General features: G+C 41.8%; 1 protein-coding gene across 1 annotated transcript; it reads left to right on the forward strand.

The window, feature by feature from the left end:
• The first annotated feature begins 583 nt into the window (after positions 1–583).
• On the forward strand, positions 584–18,584 carry LOC310949981 (uncharacterized protein). Its single transcript, XM_083917621.1, has 12 exons — positions 584–1,140; positions 3,409–3,548; positions 5,220–5,395; positions 6,681–6,844; positions 7,895–8,035; positions 9,581–9,702; positions 10,703–10,871; positions 12,420–12,565; positions 14,946–15,070; positions 15,153–15,279; positions 15,910–16,043; positions 18,431–18,584. The coding sequence occupies exons 1-12, from the start codon at positions 692–694 to the stop codon at positions 18,554–18,556; spliced, it is 2,019 nt and encodes a 672-aa protein (XP_083773747.1). The 5' UTR covers positions 584–691; the 3' UTR covers positions 18,557–18,584.
• Positions 18,585–18,657: the final 73 nt, after the last annotated feature.

Genomic DNA, 18,657 nt, shown 5'->3' on the forward strand with positions numbered 1-18,657 from the left:
TCCTGCCACTTCCTAATACATTATATTTAGCCATGGCATTAAAGGTAAAAGATGAGGGGAGATTAATAGATTACAAATTATATTTATTATATATACTTTAAATAATTACATACTTTTAACTATGGAGAAGGGGTGGGATTAAATAAATTATATTTATTTCCACTCCTTTTCGAATAAGTGAATTGATTTTTTAAATGTTTTTCCATTTTTTCTGTTTTTTTTGCTTGCTATATTATTATTATTATTATTATTATTATTATTATTATTATTTATTATTATTATTATTATTATTATTATTATTATTATTATTATTATTATCATCATTCATTTTATTATTATAATTATTATTACTGTTGTTGTTGTCGTTGTTTTCTGTTTTATTTACATAATAAATAAAGATTTTCCCCTAATTTGAATATTCCGTATCCATGGTGACCAATGAAAATCCCGTTTCCGAGCAACCCATTGCTCGCTTGCGCTTTTAAGGCCGTCTGTCCCTCTGAGGCCACCGTAGACAGCTGCGCCACCCGCCTCCAATCAAAAGTCTGTAGATGAAGGGAAACACGTCACTAACAATGGCTTAAAGACAGTTTGCCAGCCACTCAAAACCTTTTAAATTAACAAAACTTCTGTAAAATAAGGATCCGGCGGTGTGTGGTGAGTTCACGGTCTCTCGCCGTGAGCAGGTAGAATGACTCTGCTGCGTTCAAAGTCCTCGTCGCTGTGGTTCTTTGCGGTTGTTTTGGCCGCTCGCGTGAGTGAAGCTGCAGGGAAACCGAAAGTGATCGGGGATGCGGCGACATGTGAGTCCCGAGACAGCGCGGTCGCCTTGAGGTCCAGTAAAACCTCCACACACGACGGCCCGGAGCCAGGGGACCCCGCGGACGCGTTCACTGTCCCGACTCTGGATGGGGAGTTCTCCTTCCAGCCCGGCGGTGCTCCGCGGGGACCCGTCATCATCCACGCCTTCTCCAACAAGTCCGCGTTCCTGGAGTGCATGTGGAGCTCCGAGGCGTCCCTGAGCAGCCTGGTGGAGGAGCTGCCCGACAGCACCCAGGTGCTCTTCCTGTCCCTGGACGACTCTGCGGTCAGTGACGCGCTGTGGATGAGGGAGCAGCTGCAGCGGGTCGCCCTGCGCAGGTGACCGGAGAGGAGACACCGGTTTAGGGCAAAGTGCTGACATGCAGTCCGGTCCACTGGTGTTTAAGAATAAGTTAATGTTCAGCAAAGTAAACATTTACTAAACTTCTGTGGTTCACTTGAGTTTTTCCATTTGCTGACACTTTATTAACTTCTACTAAAATAAAATAAAATGATTATTATTTATTAATCCCACAGTTTTACAGTCTTACAGCAGCAAAAGGGGACAGTGCCTGTACACACAGTGAAAAACAAAAAGCTAAAAAACCCAGTCATACGTGTGTGTGTGTGTGTGTGTATAAATAAAGTAACAGTTAAACAAGTTAAAAACAGTTATAAAAAGAATTAATTTAAAAAAAGCTAAAAACAGTCCTATAAAATAATACTTAACAGTTAAAAAATGATAGTCAAAAAAACTCCAAAAATTAACAGTTTAAAAAAAGCTAAAACAGTTATAAAAAATAGATAATTAACAGTTTAAAAAAGCTAAAACAGTTATAAAAAAATAGATAATTAACAGTTTAAAAAAGCTAAAACAGTTATAAAAAAGTAGTCAAAAAGTTAAAAACAGTTAAAAAATTATTAAGTTTAAAAAAGCTAAAATCAGTAAAAAAAGAAATAACAATTAACAGTTAAACTAAAAACAGTCCTATAAAATAATACTTAACAGTTAAAAAATGATAAAGAGTAGTACAAAAAAATGATTAACAGTTAAAAAAAGATTAAAACAGTTAAAAAAAAACAACAGTTAAATAAAGATAAAACAGTCCCAAAAAATAATAATTAACAGTTAAAAACAGTAAAAGAAATAAAGTAATTAACAGTTAAAAAGCTAAAACAGTTAAAAAATAATAATAATTAAGGTAAAAAAGCTAAAAACAGTCCCATAAAATAATACTTAACAGTTAAAAAGCTAAAACAGTTTAAAACAATTAATAATTAAAAGTTACAAACAGCAAAAAAAAATAAAAAATTAAAAGTTTAAAAGAAAAGCTAAAAACAGTAAATATAAATAAACAATCAACAGTTAAAAAAAGATTAAAACAGTTAAAAAAAAACAACAGTTAAATAAAGATAAAACAGTCCCAAAAAATAATAATTAACAGTTAAAAACAGTAAAAGAAATAAAGTAATTAACAGTTAAAAAGCTAAAACAGTTAAAAAAGAATAATATTTAAGTTAAAAAAGCTAAAAACAGTCCTATAAAATAATACTTAACAGTTAATAAAGATAAAGAATAGTACAAAAAAATGCTCAACAGTTAAAAAAAGATAAAAACAGTAAAAATAAATTACAGTTAAATAAAGATAAAAACAGTCTCAAAAAATAATAATTAACAGTTCAGTTAAAAACAGTAAAAGAAATAAAGTAATTAACAGTTAAAAAGCTAAAACAGTTAAAAAAAAATAATAATTAAGTTAAAAAAAGCTTAAAACAGTCCCATAAAATAATACTTAGCAGTTAAAAAGCTAAAACAGTTAAAAAAATTAATAATTAAAAGTTACAAACAGCAAAAAAAAAAAAAATAATTAACAGTTTAAAAGAAAAGCTAAAAACAGTAAAAATAAAAAAATAATTAACAGTTAAAAAAAGCTAGAAACAGTAAAAAAAACCCAACATAATTCACATCAGATTGGATGTGAACTGGATTGTGCTTGTTATCAATTTAAATGACGTAATTGTGCATCACAATATCTTGATATATGATTTAATCACAATAAAATTCCTGTGAAAGACGACGAACGATAGTATTGAACCAGCAACCGCTGCACCGCTGCGTATTTCTGTACCTTTATGTGAGTGAGACGTTGATCACAGGACTTTTCCTTATAATGGAGTGTTATTGCATTTTCATTTTAGCATTTTCTTATGAGTCAGAGACCTGATAACTTCACCTACAGACTACAGGGACTCAGACTCTTTACTTTAGTGAAAGTAGCAACACAATAATGTTAACAGATTAAAAAAACAGCTTTGAAAATGTTACCTAAGTAAACGTACAGAGGGGTTTTCAGCTTAATGTGCTCAAAGCATCACAGTAAAAGTAGTGATTCAGCAGAAACGTGTCCCCTGATAAAGCTGATAAATGAACAGTGGTGGAAGAAGAAATGCTACTGTAGAAATATTCTGTTACAAGTGAAAGTCCTGCTTTCAAAATGTGCCTCATAATCATAAATATTGGTGTTGATTCATAAATAATAATGCATTAATCTATGAGTACAACCCAGAATATCAGTAACCCCTTTGACCGTCTGCATGTTCCTGCAGTCGTAAGGAGGTTCTGTCCCGGCTGCACTTCTCCCCGGTGCCCGTCTTCGCTCTGGGTAACTGGATCCCCAACGTGCTCTACTACTGGCGCTGCCAGGGGCGCCACTGCGTCTTCTCCCAGGCCGCTTTCAAATCCAAGGGTAAGAGCCGCGTCTCTTCACGACGTAATGGGTCGATACAGTAGATTCAGTGATATTTAAGCTGCTTCAGACACATTTTCTTCACGTGTCTTTCCCCCTAAACCACGAGACTAACTGGCAATAACTTCCCTTTTAGGTTTCCAAAAATAAACAATTTTTTGCTTTATATTTTTACAATAAAAATCCCTTCTTTTCCTGTAAAAAGGGAGGTTTTTTGGTGACATTTTGCATTTAAGAGCATTTATGAAATAACCATTTATGTGTGACTCAGCCCGGCTGGTGTGCACTTACGCTGCAGCTCCACTCCTGTAGGTCGGGATGGGAATTTATGAGTTTTAATTAATTAATAATTCTGATAAATGAGAGAATATTTGTACAGCTTTTGTTGTTATTTTGCTTTTTTTAGTCAAAGAGTCAAAGAAAAAATCTGCTAAATCTTCCCTTAATGGCGTGCTTCGGACCGTTTCTCTCTCTTCATGAGTCCTGTTGCAAGTTTCCTGCAGCGCTCCACGAGTGTGAAATAATGTAATAAATGTTTTGCGATGTGCAACCGTCAGAAAAAACCATGCTGGCATTTCTAAAAGGAGCTGAAAAGTCCTGATCCCCACCTGTAGCTCTGATAACAAGCAGTCGTATCACAGGCGGAAAGCTCCAAAGGGTGTATTTATTATCAACGTTACGTCTTCATCTATCGTCTGTCTTCTGTTGCATGAACACAAATCTTTATTGTGTATATTCTTTACACTTTGAACACGCTCCCTGTGAGTATTGTGCACACTCCACCCACTTCATTTAAACACCATGCAGCTCGTTTTCTTAACTTGTAGCACTTGTTTGATTTTCTGTGGCCATTAAGGCAAATTCTTTGATTTGGATTCTGTTTATTTAAATCTCATCTCATCTTCAGCCTCTTATCTGGGGTCAGGTCGCGGGGGCAGCAGCTTTAGCAGGGGACCCCAAACTTCCCTTTCCCGGGCCACATTAACCAGCTCTAACTGGGGGATCCTGAGGCGTTCCCAGGCCAGTGTGGAGATCTAATCTCTCCACCTGGTCCTGGGTCTTCCCCGAGGCCTCCTCCCAGCTGGACGTGCCTGGAACATTTAAATATTAAACTTTATTCCCAGAATTAAGGGTATAGTGATAGATCTAAAGTCATAGAGTGTTGTCTATACCTACTCTGTAAAGCATGGGTGTCAAAGTCAAGGCCCGCGGGCCAGATCCGGCCCGCAAATTAATGATCTTGGCCCCCGGGATGATATTTGATTAGTATTAGAACCGGCCCGCACGCCACAGTCGCCTGCTGGTGTTTTTCACGCACCAAAACTACATTACCCACAATGCAACGGTAGCCCGCAAACTCTCTGCAGCGCTGCAAGTGGGCCGCCTGTTTTTTGTCCCTCTGATGTATTTGACTTTGACATCCCTGCTGTAAAGTGTCCTGAGATAACTTTTGTCATGATTTGGCACTGTAAATAAAATTGAATTGAAAACTGAATTGAATCTATCGCTCATTGCCAGACCCTACGTCTTTCCAGGTGTGGGTCTGGATGTCCAGGCTTGCTATCGGCTTCACCCAGTGAATTATTAACATATTTGGTGTATATCTTTTTCCACAGTTATATGTAACACTGTAAATTGGAAGTGGGTTGATGGACGTTTGTGTCCTCACAGGGTGGAAGATGCCTATAATCATCAAGAGACTGGACGCCAGGGCTGATTGGCTCATGGCACGCTGGGATCACAGGTCCTATCAGCTGATGGATGCAGGCGATGGGTGTGAACCTTCGCCCTCGGTGGCCGGTGCTGTGGCCTGGGTGTCCGAGGGCAACTGCTCATTCTTCACCAAGGTCTGTTAATGATAATGTCGATGAGCTTCATGCTCAGACTGTCGCCTCCCGGTCGTAAAGGTCACTGACGTTCAGTAAAGTACATAAATATACGAGAGATCAACACAACTGTACCATCAACTGGTTCATTTTTTAAACAGCCAGTTATTGGACAGTCTGAAGAGAGGCAATGCATTTCCGGGGGCGGTTGAGTAAAGACTCTTACTTTGAAAATCCTGCTAATCTAGTATACATCCAGGCATTTCTCACATAGAGAAAATCCACATATTATGCAGTTGGAACATGCTACATACTCAATTTTACACGGCACTTTGTGTGAATGGTGTGTTCATATGCAGTTTAGAGTCTGCAGTTTTAGAGTTTGTTTTTTCTTGTGCACAAAGATGCACAATCCTTGTCATTTGTCCTCCATCAATCACTTAAATTAATACACACATACATACATCTGTAGATTTAGACATACTAATTTTCTCAGCACATTTAATCTCGCTCGTTATAAGTTACCTAACCTACTACACGATAAATTATTTTCACAAAATACAAATAAAACCTTCACTCCTCCCGATGTGACACAGACATATTTTCATAAACCAGCAAAAACAACAAGAGGAGAAATATAATGGGAAATCTGGAATATGAATAGTTTACTGATTTACTGGTTTTAGGACGTGGTTTTATCTCTAGTTCCTCCTGCCACCAATTTTCATAACTGATTAAACCGTTAATAAGCTAATTAATCAATAAAAAAGGCAAATAATCCCTTGTTGAAATTTGCAGTTTTTCTTTGTTTTATATTTCTTTGTTTTAGAATCTGTTTTCTTACATTTTATTTGCTAAATTATCCTCTCATCTCATCTCATCTCATCTTCAGCCTCTTATCCGGGGTCGGGTCTCGGGGGCAGCAGCTTTAGCAGGGGGACCCCAAACTTCCCTTTCCCGGGCCACATTAACCAGCTCTAACTGGGGGATCCTGAGGCGTTCCCAGGCCAGTGTGGAGATATAACCTCTCCACCTGGTCCTGGGTCTTTTATGAATCTGTTTAATCGAAAGAATAACCAACAGAAGGATTGATACTGAAAATGTTACTTAGTTGTGGGAATAAGCCTGTGAATGTTCTCATTTGTCCAGGTCGTCGTTATCCCCAAAGCAATCTCAGTCAAAAGCAGTAAAATGACAACTCATTTTACTGCTTTCTCTTTTTCTCTTTTGTCTCCGAACGTTGTTTTTAAACCAGAAGGAAGTTTTGACTTTAACATAATCATCTAATCATTGATCGCCCCTGCAGGTGGAGAGCATGGTCAAATCCAACGCGTCCGGCGTCCTCGTCTACGCTCTGCCCGGTAATCCGATCCAGGACATGAACTGTGCCGGAGATGAATGCAACACGACGACGCTGGGCATCCCCGCTGCTATGGTGCACCTGGAGGGTTCGGTCGCTCAGGCGCTCCGGTAAGACACACTGACCTGGAGGATTAAAAGCCTCCTCGCTTCGACGATTAACATCCTCGTACACAGATTAACTGAACACTTTGAAGGTTAAAAGGAGCGATTCTCTAAAGCAGGGGTGTCAAAGTGATGCAGGAAAGGGTCGATGTGGATGCAGGTTTTCATTCATTCATTCACCAAGCAAGAACACACCTGATCCAACAAATCAACTGTGTGAAGGCGATTCAGGTGATTGCATGAGGTGTGTTTTTGCTTGGTTGGAATGAAAACATGCAGCCACAGCGGCCCTTTACTGCAGGGGTCTGCAACCCGCGGCTCTTGGGCCGTATGCGGCTCTTTAGCCCCTTTTAAGTGGCTCCCTGTAGCTTTGCCAACGTGTAAATAACGCCTTTTTTGGACAGTGGACAAGGGAGCACCTGTTATCTTAGAGTTCAAGGTGATTTTTTCCAAAATATTACGTGTAACTAAAATATGCGTCACATCCTCGGTCTACAGTCCAGCGCCTCTCCCTTCAGGTGGCTAATCTGGAGTTAGCGACCCAGACTGGTTTGCTAGCCGCGGATAAATCCCCCCAAAAAAACTTTGTAGGTAAATAGTGCTGCGTGGACATATTCATTTGCTTTGATTACCTGTTTGCTCGATATGTGGTGAGAAATAACCAAACAACATTTTTTAGGACAGGTAATAATAGGAATAAACTGTCAACAGTAACTTTATATAAACCTTTATAAGCTGTGACATCAAATCTGTTTTGCGGCTCAAGACAAATTGTATCTGGTGGAAGAGGCAAAATGGCTCTTTTGATAGTAAAGGTTGCAGACCCCTGCTTTACTGGATCACTTTGACACCCCTGCTCTAAAGTCTGTTTGCTGCCTCTCTAACGAAGCTGCTCCCCTGGTCAGCTCAGGTTCTCTCCTGGACGTCATCGATCACTGTCTCTGTTTTTAAAAGCTCATTAAAATCACTGTAAATTGTTGTATTTTTTACCATCTTGTATAAATTGGAGTCTTTTTCCCCCCGCTGTGGTCTGATACTTGTGACTTTGTGTTGTAGGTTTGGACAGCCGGTGTTCGTCTCCTTCCAACACACTCCGTCTCCCAACTTCTTCTTCAGCATCGACCATCAGGGGGCGCTGGCGGAGATGGGCTGGTTCATTTACCCCTCGTTCAGCTTCATCAACTGGCAGGCGCAGTGGTGAGGACGCAGAAGAGTTTGTTTTATTTATTCAGAATGAGATCTGCACTCCAGATGATACGGTGAATGTCTCCTAACACAGAGCTCAATAATCAGGCTGGTGAACTTTGAGGACGCACCGGGCCAAAACAGGTTTTTCGGGTACAGCCTAGTGCGTTTGACCAGTGTGGGTGCAACTGCTCCGCGCATAACTGCGGCCAGCTGGCCGTCCACGGCCCGTCTGAGAGAGGTGGGCTTTTGTAGAGCGCGTTTGCACATGTACGAACACGAACGTGCTGACGTAATTTATGTGCGCCTGTTGGGACATAGAAAATAGAGGGCCGGACCGTTTGTGACATTTAACAACAACAACAACAATGGCGGTGAAAGGTTCACGTTGGTGTGATGCGGAGGTGGAGTGTTTACTGCAGATTTGGTCGATGAAAATCATCAAAAACAGTCGACAAGATGCACAAAAACTCTGAGGTCTATGGAAAGATTTGTAAACAAAGCCACGCATCGCGATGACGTCATCAATGCGTGTGACGTGTTACGGCGTGATGACGTATAGGCAGCAAGAAGCATTCTCCGAGGCCCAGGTAGTGTGAGTACAAACGGGCCTGGAGGGGGGGACAAGGACCCTAAAGCCCTGAGGGCGCACTCACACTGTCCTTCCACACCGAGTTTAAGAGTTAAATTATAGACAAACATCATTATACAGTTAAAAACGGTACAAACTACAGTCAGGAAATGTTTCTCAGGTGTGCAACACTGATTTAACTTCAGATTTCTTGAGATAAATGTATGTTTTTATTTCCTAATTTAAAATGTATACACACTGTTTTTTACATTTTTGAGTATGACGTGTGTTTGGGCCCAACAACAAAAAAAATAAGAATAAAATAACTAAATAAACACGTTCAGTATCATTCAGTCGCTTTACCAACAATTTACAATTACCAATTTTTAAATACTGCTGTTTATTAAAATGTTGGGCATTTAACTGATACTGAACAAAGATTTTAATAAAGAATAAAATAAAAATAAATACTTAAATACTGCTGTATGTTCAGTATCATTTAAATGCTAAATGTTTTAATAAACAACAATAAAATAAAATAAAAATAAATACTTAAATACTACTGTATGTTCAGTATCAGTTAAATTCTTAATATTTTAATAAAGAATAATAAAATTAAAATTAAAATAAATACTTAAATACTACTGTACATTCAGTATCAGTTACATGCTTAATATTTTAATAAAGAATAATAAAATAAAAGTAAATAAATAAATACTACTGTATGTTCAGTATCAGTTACATGCTTATCATTTTAATAAAGAATAATAAAATAAAAATAAAATAAATAGCTATATGACACCGTTTCTAAATCACCCCAAGCTTAATTTTCTGCATTATATGTTCTGTAAAAAGGTTTTCATATCAGAAAACATGTGCGCCCATACGATTGGTCTTTGATATAAATATCTTCTGATGATATCGAGATCTAAAGAATACAAATACTGTGTGAGAGGAGTGTGTGTCTGCATTTCTCTTGTCTCCAGGTTTGATTTCTATGCAGATCTGCAAACCAAACTCCAAAGTCCTGCAAAGGTCGTGTCTGTTTTTGACAAAGTCCAAATGCAGGGGGAGAAAGGAGCGGTGGCCACCGTCGACCTGCCCTTAGGTAACTTCATCTGCAATACGTGTGTGACTGATGTTACGTTTTAGGTTTGCAGCTTTAAGACAAAGTGTGCGATTGTGTTCAGTAGTAGGGAAACCATAAAGAGGAAGATGCAGAGGAAGTTTATTGCAGGAGCCTGTTAATGTTCTCATGTGTCCAGGTCGTCGTTCTCCTCAAAGCAATTTCAGTCAAAAGCAACTGGACTTGGTTATTTGTCTAGGAAGACGTTTCACCTCTCATCCAAGAGGCTTCATCAGTTCATGTACGCATCTGACCAGGCTGGGACTGGACCAGGACCAGGACCAGGCTGGGACTGGACCAGGACCAGTTCATGTACGCATCTGACCAGGCTGGTACTGGACCAGGACCAGTTCATGTACGCATCTGACCAGGCTGGGACTGGACCAGGCCGGGATTGGTCCAACTAACTGGTGTGGAGATTCAAACGACTGCCACTCTAACGACGGTCGTTGGCACTTGGAGCACAAAGGGTTCCAGTGACATCATCGCCCTTGTGAGAGGTTAAATACCTGGATCTCCACACCAGTTAGTTGGTCCAGTCCCAGCCTGGTCCTGGTCCTTGTCCTGGTCCAGTCCCAGCCTGGTCCTGGTCCTGGTCCAGTCCGGTCAGATGTGTACATGAACTGATGAAGCCTCTTGGATGAGAGGTGAAACGTCTTCCTGACAAATAACCAAGTCCAGTTGCTTTGGACTGAAATTCTTTTGAGGAAAGGTTTATTGCAGGTTTCTCAAAGTCTTTTTGTGCACCTGAGGTATGAGAGGACTAGCAAACAGGTCTAACCTTGATGATATAATCCATTTTGTGGGACACTTCCATCCAAAGCATCCATTAAGGACAGCTAACCCTGTTCTGAATAACAACATTAGCGTGCAGAGGTAAAGATAGTCAGTATTAGAGCATCAGTGTGAACTCTCACTGCTGCCCGAGTGGAACACCAGCATTTTACTGATACCAACATGTGTCCCTTATGTGTCTCTGCAGCCCTGTCAAAGTTTGACACGCTGCAGCTGGATGCGTCCCTGTCGTGTCCCGGCAGGAGAGACTCGTCCTGCGCCCACTGGGATCACACAGTGCAGCTGTTTGTTTGCTGCGACCCTCTCGGTCCGTACTGTAACATGGAGCTGGGCCGGTGGATCACGGCCTTCCGCAGGTAAGATGTTTTTAAAAAGCTCTCTGATAGGACAAATACAAAAGACGATCATAATTATTACTATTCATATCAATAATCCGCAGCTTTTGTGGAATAGGTACATCGATAATGTGCTTCATGTGGGTATTTTTAAAATTCTGAAAAACCACACCTCATCTGTTTAAATGTGAGGCTTTAGAGAGGATTAAAATGAAAATCTAAGACATTGCAAAGTCAGTTTTGCTGCTTTCTTTTGGACAAAAAATTCTACACACTAGTAAATTACAGAGGAAATTCGGCTTTTTTTAACCTGGACCCTATTTCCCCCAAAATTAAATCCAGTATTGAGCACGAGAGCTGCAGCCTGGCTACTGTGAACTAGGGGCGCACTCACACTGTCGGCCCGTCCCGTGCCCCGTGCTTTAGGGTCCTTGTCCCCCCCTCCAGGCCCGTTTGCACTCACACTACCTGGGCCTCGGCGAATGCTTCTTGCTGTCCATACGTCATCACGCCGTAACACGTCACACGCATTGATGACGTCATCGCGATGCGTGGCTTTGTTTACAAATCTTTCCGTAGACCTTGGAGTTTTTGTGCGTCTTATCGACTGTTTTTGAATATTTTCATCGACCAATTCTGCAGTAAACACTCCACCTCCGCATCACAGAACAACTGTTTTTTGAACCTTTCGCCGCCATTGTTTTAAGTGTCCGCGCATGGTCCCTCCTTCTTTTTTCTATGTCCGAACAGGCGCACATGCTTTACAAAGGCCCACCTCTCTCAAAGGGCCGTGGACGGCCAGCTGGCTGCAGCTAGGTGCGGTGTGGTTGCACTCACACTGGTCAAATGAACTAGACTTTACCCGTAAAACCTGTTTCGGCACGGTACGGATAGACAGTGTGAGTGCGCCCTAGAATTTGAAAAAGGACAGTCGTTGGTGTGAAGTAGGTTTGGACTTCGTTAGTGCTCTATTGAGTCTTAACGACAGTCGTTGGAGTCACAGGAGGCCGTGTGTGAACAGTTGTTCTTTGAGGTTGGATTGTTGAATCACCTGGGAAGGGATGAAAGGGCAGCATTGTAAACTGGAGTTAAGTGGTGTCTCAGACCTCCCTCTCTGTTTAGCGATGGTTTCTCTACTTTTGCATAGATTGCTTCTTTTACTCCTCTTTCAAACCATCTGTCCTCTCTGTCCAGGATTTGAACATTGTTGTCATCAGAGGAGTGGGCTTTCTCCTTGAGGTGTAAGTGGACCGCAGAGTCCAGGCCTGAGGAGTTAGCTCTCCTGCGTTTATGCAGTGGTTGTTTTGTTTCTCAAATGTAGAGATCTTTGCATTCCTCGTTGCATTAAACAGCATGAACCAGATGGCTTTTGTGGGTGTGTGGTGTTCTGTCCTTGGGATGTACTAGTCTCTGTCTGAGTGTGTCACTGGGTTTGAAACACACAGGGACGCAGTGTTTGTTGAAGATCCTCCTGAGTTTCTCTGATACCCCAGCCACATACGGACTCAAATGTGTCTTTGTCTTATTTGATATGTGTGATATGACTTTATATGACTGATATTTTGGCAGAGGAACTGGGCGCTGGCTGACAGACGTGTCCCCTCTGATCCCCCTGCTGGACAGAAACAGATGCACCCTCACCATGAAGACGCCGCCTTGGGCGATGCCGTGGATCGTCTCCCTCAACCTGAGATTCAGCGTCAGCAATCAGACAGGTATAAACCCGTCGTTACACCGAGGCCACATTAGAAAGCACTCAATGTGCTTTTGTGAGTGTGTAGGACAGGTAGGTTAGTGGGGCACCACAGCACCGCTCCAGGTGAAAGAGACGGGTGCACGCCGGTGAAAACATTAGGAAGTTAGTTTGCCAAAATGTAAAGAAGAAGAAGAATTCCTTTATCCACTCTATTTTTTCATTTTCCACACACACACACACACAGGCCCGAAATACACACATGCACAGACGGGACCTATACATGCAATTAATGGAGGGGGCTGCCAGTGACCGGCGCCCCGAGCAGTTGGGGGTTCGGTGCCTTGCTCAACAGCACCTCGGCAGTGCCCAGGAGATGAACTGGCACCTTTCCAGCCACCAGTCAACGCTACATTCATGGTCCACACAGGGACTCGAACCAGCAACCCAATGCCAAATCGCTATATTTCCTTGTTTAAAATGGTCTCAAGATGCAGTTCCTTTCCAAACCGCAACCAGCGCCAAACCTATTTTTAGCCTAAATGCGATACGTCCTCTCGACCAATCAGAATTCAGTGAGCGTCCTATGCGATCCAACATGGCGGCGCTCTGAAGCGGGAGAGTTTTTTGTTTCATCCGTTCGTTCAACATGTTCAGACTGAGCCAATAAAAACCATTTTGACGAGATTAATGAATATTAACCAAATGTGTGAGTTTGGGTAAAAAATTTAATTTTCCTGAAAACTATTCAAATGGATTTATAGTGTTTTGGAAAAGAGCTCCTCGTATTTTACAACGTCAATATTTTACAGATAACATGTATTTGGAATAACAGAAATATAAAGCAATATAAATACAGGTATAACCATCTATCTATCTATCCATCTATCTATCTATCTGTCTAAAAATATCAGATTTACAACAGTAATATAAAAATTACTGTTGGGATATAAAATGACGGATACCCTTACAGCCGTTTTATATCCATAACCGCCCTCAGCAGGAAGTGTCATTGCACAGGTGTAACAGTTCATTGTGTCACATAAATGTCAGTGCATCAACGACGAGCGTACCTCATTTATTTAATTAAATTGATTTAAATGTGTATGAATTCAGTTGCATGACCAAAACTAAGTAAAGTGTCATATCAGGAAGCTCAGCTCTGAAGTGTTAAACAGATCAACTACGATGTTTTTCACCTTTTTTCTGATTGAAAGCAGCATTTCAGCAGCTGCAGCACGGAGCTAACACCATGTTCATCACAGTGCCGTCTGTTTGCTCCCTTGTTCTGAAACCTCGGCCATGACTGAAGTCAAAATCATCCCAGAGCATTTTTCTGTCCCTTTCCTCCCACTGAGAGGATCTTTTTGAGAGCAGGAAGGAACAGTCTGTCTTTAAATACTTACTGGAAACACCCGGACCCAAGATGAAGCCTTTAGTTCCAGGAAATGCTTCGACTTCGTTTTCTTTTCAAAAGGAAAATGACGGCGTCTGGATGACGACGCAGAGGACGGTTGAGGAGACTTTCTTCAGACATGCCACTATGTGCTTTATAGTTTTCTGCAGCTATTGTATATTTGCACATATTCACATATTTTTTGTCAACACAACAATCTCAAAGAACAGACAGAAAATTGAAATTATAGGAATGTTTTTAACAACATTAGTCACTTGTTACTTTGCAGATTCAGAGTAATAATACAAAATAAATTATGGTGTAGGGCTACACGGAGGTATAAAGGATAGTACTGTTGCCTCACAGCGAGAAGGTTTCAGGTTCTCATCCCGGCCTGGGCCCTTCTGTGTGGAGTTTGCATGTTCTCCCCGTGTCTGCGTGGGTTTTCTCCGGGTTCTCCGGTTTCCTCCCACAGTCCAAAGACGTGCAGGTGTTCGGTTCATTGATGACTCTAAATCACCCGTAGGTGTGAATGGTTGTCTGTCTCTGGTCGTCTCTATGTGTCCTGTGATAGACTGGCGTCCTGTCCAGGGTGAACCCCGCCTCACGCCCGATGTCAGCTGGGATCGGCTCCAGCCCCCCCGCGACCCTGACAGGGACAAGCGGTTGAAGATGAATGAATGAATGAAATTATGGTGTAATATTATAGGTTAAGATACGATTTTAGTGAATTCTAAGCCTCACCTTTTACCAGCTGTCACATCAAAGTGATCTGTTCATTAATGCATCAATAATTATGATCCAATAATATAATATATAGTATTCTGAACTGAGCTGTTCTGCATAATGAGTTATTTTATTTGTTGTGCTATTGGATGCTCGTACTTTTGGTATCACTACGTTTCTTCAATTAAAAGATGTGAATATTTCTGCCAGCGCTTTTATTTTGTCGAGTAATTACCATGCAAACGTTTCCATTAGCTACACGGCCCCTTTGTGTTTGCAGATTACAGAGTAGAGAAGCTGCATCCCTTCAGAGTGATGCCACTGTACAGCGGAGGGACCTTTGACAAAAGATACAACAAGAGATACCATCCCATCAAAGTCTCCGTACCGCCATCGAGCAGGAAGGTAACGGATCTGACGCAGCTCCTCGCTGTGGTCATTCACAGAGCTTCCTGTTCCGTCAGCAGCTGTGTCTGTGTGCTCTCAGGTGGAGCTGTACGCCGTCATCACCGCCCACGGCTACGATGACAACCACTGTGGGGAGTTTTGCGTCACCTCCCACCACTTCTTGATCAACGGGGTTTTCAACAACACGCTCACATTTGATTCTGCAGGTGAGAAACGTGCGAAGGAATGATCTGGTCAAGACAGATGGCCGTCCTCCATAGAGCTGGGTCTGTTCGGCGTTCCCGCCTGTTAAAGGGAAGGTTTTATCGCCACTGTGTGCACGAAACTGCTAGATTGACACTACATATAATAACTATAATAATTATTACTACTTTTATTAAAGATAGTGTGACATGTTGGGTCTCTGTAAATCATAAATGAGTCATAGAGTTTGGTCTTGACCTACTCTGTATGTAAAGTGTCATGGGATAACTTTTGTTATGATTTGGCACTGTGAATAAAATTGAATTGAATTGAATTTGCTGACAAAACAATCCTAGAAGTATCATAATAATTGTATAAGTAGTAAAGGAGATAACTTTATTTCGTTGGTAATACTTTTAGGTATCAAAAGTAAAGGTATTTAATGCAGAACGGCTCCTTTCAAAGTGTTTACAAAACCGATAATTCCAAGAAAGATCCTCACATTTGAGCAGCTGTAACCCGTAAACGTTATTGAATATTCTCCTGATCTGCTTATCAATAACTCTGCCTGAGGACTGCACATTGAGCCACTGATTTAAAGGGTAATTCCTTGCACGGATTGTCATATTTTCACATCCTTTTTGGTGATTCAGGGACACCTCTGGGCTGCACTCTGCGGGTGAAAGATGGCGCGGTACCCAACGAACACGGCACGTGGCTGTACGGGCGAGGGGGCTGGTGTGATGGACTGCAGGTCGACCCCTGGAGGACCGATGTCACCAAACAGGTTCGGCCCCCACGTCCCCAAACTTTATCATTTGATCCTCTTTCCATTATCAATCTTTAACCATTTCATTTTATCTATAATAGCTGCAATTCTGCGCAGCTCTACTCTCGCTTTTTAATGCCAACAACCTGACCAACACCGAACAGCAGACACACACAGTTAGCGACCAGCTGGTGAAACTAGTGCAGCATTCATCAGGTGGCTAGAAACACGACTACAAATGAATGTTGCTTGTTATTCTGGATGAATAAATAGGCAACTCTTTGCTGACACGTTCACCATATCAATGGTATAAATTGATAATGTGCCACTGACAGTTTGAGCTTCACGGCTAAAGTCTAGTTAATTTGTCCAGTGTGAGTGCAACCGTACCGCGCCTAGGAGTGGTACGTTTGCCGACCACGTCCCGTTTGGGAGAGGTGGGCTTTTGTAAAGCACGTTTGCTTATGTACGAGCATGAGCGTGCGCAAGTACGAGCGCGAGGTCTACGGTGGTTCTGACATCATTTCCTGTGCGCCTGTTCGGACATAGAAAAAAAGAAGGAGGGACCATGCGCGGACATTTAACAACAACAACAATGGCGGCGAAAGGTTCACGTTGGTGTGATGCGGAGGTGGAGTGTTTACTGCAGATTTGGTCGATGAAAAGATTCAAAAACAGTCGACAAGACGCACAAAAACTCTGAGGTCTATGGAAAGATTTGTGTGAAAGTGTGAGTGCGCCCTCAGAGTTATTGAGGACGCGTCTTAAAGCCTCTCTTCCTCTCTTCCTGCAGCAGATTTACAAAAACCCGGCACTGAAATCAAGGTCACACTGATATAAAACATTTGAGTGAAGTAAGCCCACGAGCACCTAATTATCCTGAAGTGAGTTATTGACCCTCAAGGCTCCCGATATAATCACCGTCCTTGTTTCCTCTCATGTTCTCAGCCGTCGTGTGCAGCTCAGGCCTGAGATCAGATTTCCTCCAGGATAGAAGTGTATGGAAAAATACACAACTGCAAAGGCACGTTGCTCATGATGAGATCTTTAGTGCAGTTGCCACATTTTGTGTCACAGTTCACACAATCACACATCTGTAGAGATTAAATGATTTTATCCCAGATTTACTAGTTCAGCTCAAGAAAAGACGTCTGATATTTTGAGTGTTCAGGGCCTGACTCTCTACGATGAACAGATACTGTAGCATGTGCATGAACTACGACAGCACAGTGGTCACATTTTTAGGTTGCCTTAAATAATAATCTCAAAAGATTTTCATTAAAATCCATATTTGTTAAGTCTTTGGACTTAAACCAACTACAACTTTTTGGCAGTGCCTGATGCCGCCTAATCCTAGCTAATCCAAATTTGGGCAAAGAGGTGGTGCATGGATGGAGCTGATTTAGGGCGCACTCACACTGTCCATCCGTACCGTGCCCCGTGCTTTAAGGTACTTGTCCCCCCTCCCTCTCCCCCCGCGGCCCAGACCCGTTTGTACTCACACTTCCTGGGCCTCGGCGAATGCTTCTTGCTGCCTATACGTCATCACGCCGTAACACGTCACACGCATTGATGACGTCATCACGATGCGTCGCTTTGTTTCCAAATCTTTCCATAGACCTCAGAGTTTTTGTGCGTCTTGCCGACTGTTTTTGAATCTTTTCATCGACCAAATCTGCAGTAAACACTCCACCTCCGCATCACACCAACGTGAACCTTTCACCGCCATTGTTTGAAATGTCCGCGCATGGTCCCTCCTTCTTTTTTCTGTGTCCCAACAGGCGCACATAAAATGACGTCAGAACCGCCGTAGGACTCATGCTCGGGCTCGCACACGTGCGCACACTAGTGGTAGTACATGTGCAAACGTGCTTTACTAAAGCCCACCTCTCCCAAACGGGCCGGGACCAGCAAGCGCGCGCACCTAGTACGGTTGAACTCACACTGGTCAAACAAACTAGACTTTAGCCGTGAAACGTGCTTGGGACGGCACGGATGGACAGTGTGAGTGCGACCTTAGTCCGAATGAAGCCTACAGTCACACCCTTAATTATGCAAAACTTTAAGCCTTACTATAATTTAAACAGGTGTGTAAGATTAAAAAAAATGACCTTAGGAGTTGGGGAGTGGTTGGTGAGAACTGTGTGGAGGCATCTTTGTCTTCAGTACTCAAGTACAGACACTTTAAAGTTGATTGTAAGAAGAAGAGACAATTGTTTCGCAAATGTGTTCAGTCTGTGTGTTTTTGAGAGCCTGAATTGTGTCCAAGTGTTTCCTTTGTTGCTATAAGATGCCACACATGGTGGCTTTTAAAGAAGCCACTGAATCGATGTCTGTATCTATTTTCTGAGTGTCATCAGTGCAGCATGTGTACAAGCATCTTTTCTGTTTCTGTCCTCTTTCAGCTGAACATGAGCAAGCTTGGGTCCAACACTGTCGTCTACTTCGGCTTGTTCAACGGGACGGATCCTAATCCATCTGTGGACCCCGGATACATCATCATGTCCTCTTTTCTCGTCTTTTACAAATGATAGCACTCTGTAAAACTCTGCATTTGAATGCTGGTGTAAATTAATGTGTGTTGCTGAATGTACAATCAAAGTGAAAGAATACATTTCTATTTTCCTACTGC

The sequence above is a fragment of the Echiichthys vipera genome (assembly GCF_963691815.1).
Source record: "Echiichthys vipera genome assembly, chromosome: 8".
Taxonomy (NCBI): domain Eukaryota; kingdom Metazoa; phylum Chordata; class Actinopteri; order Perciformes; family Trachinidae; genus Echiichthys; species Echiichthys vipera.

What these genes read in the sequence shown, in the direction of transcription:
- LOC310949981 (XM_083917621.1), top strand. Translation starts at nt 692, where the DNA reads ATGACTCTGCTGCGTTCAAAGTCCTCGTCGCTGTGGTTCTTTGCGGTT. An exon ending in GGCCGCTTTCAAATCCAAGG is followed by an intron (nt 3,549 to 5,219) that starts GTAAGAGCCGCG and finishes GTGTCCTCACAG; the next exon opens with GGTGGAAGATGCCTATAATC. An exon ending in CACCGTCGACCTGCCCTTAG is followed by an intron (nt 9,703 to 10,702) that starts GTAACTTCATCT and finishes GTGTCTCTGCAG; the next exon opens with CCCTGTCAAAGTTTGACACG.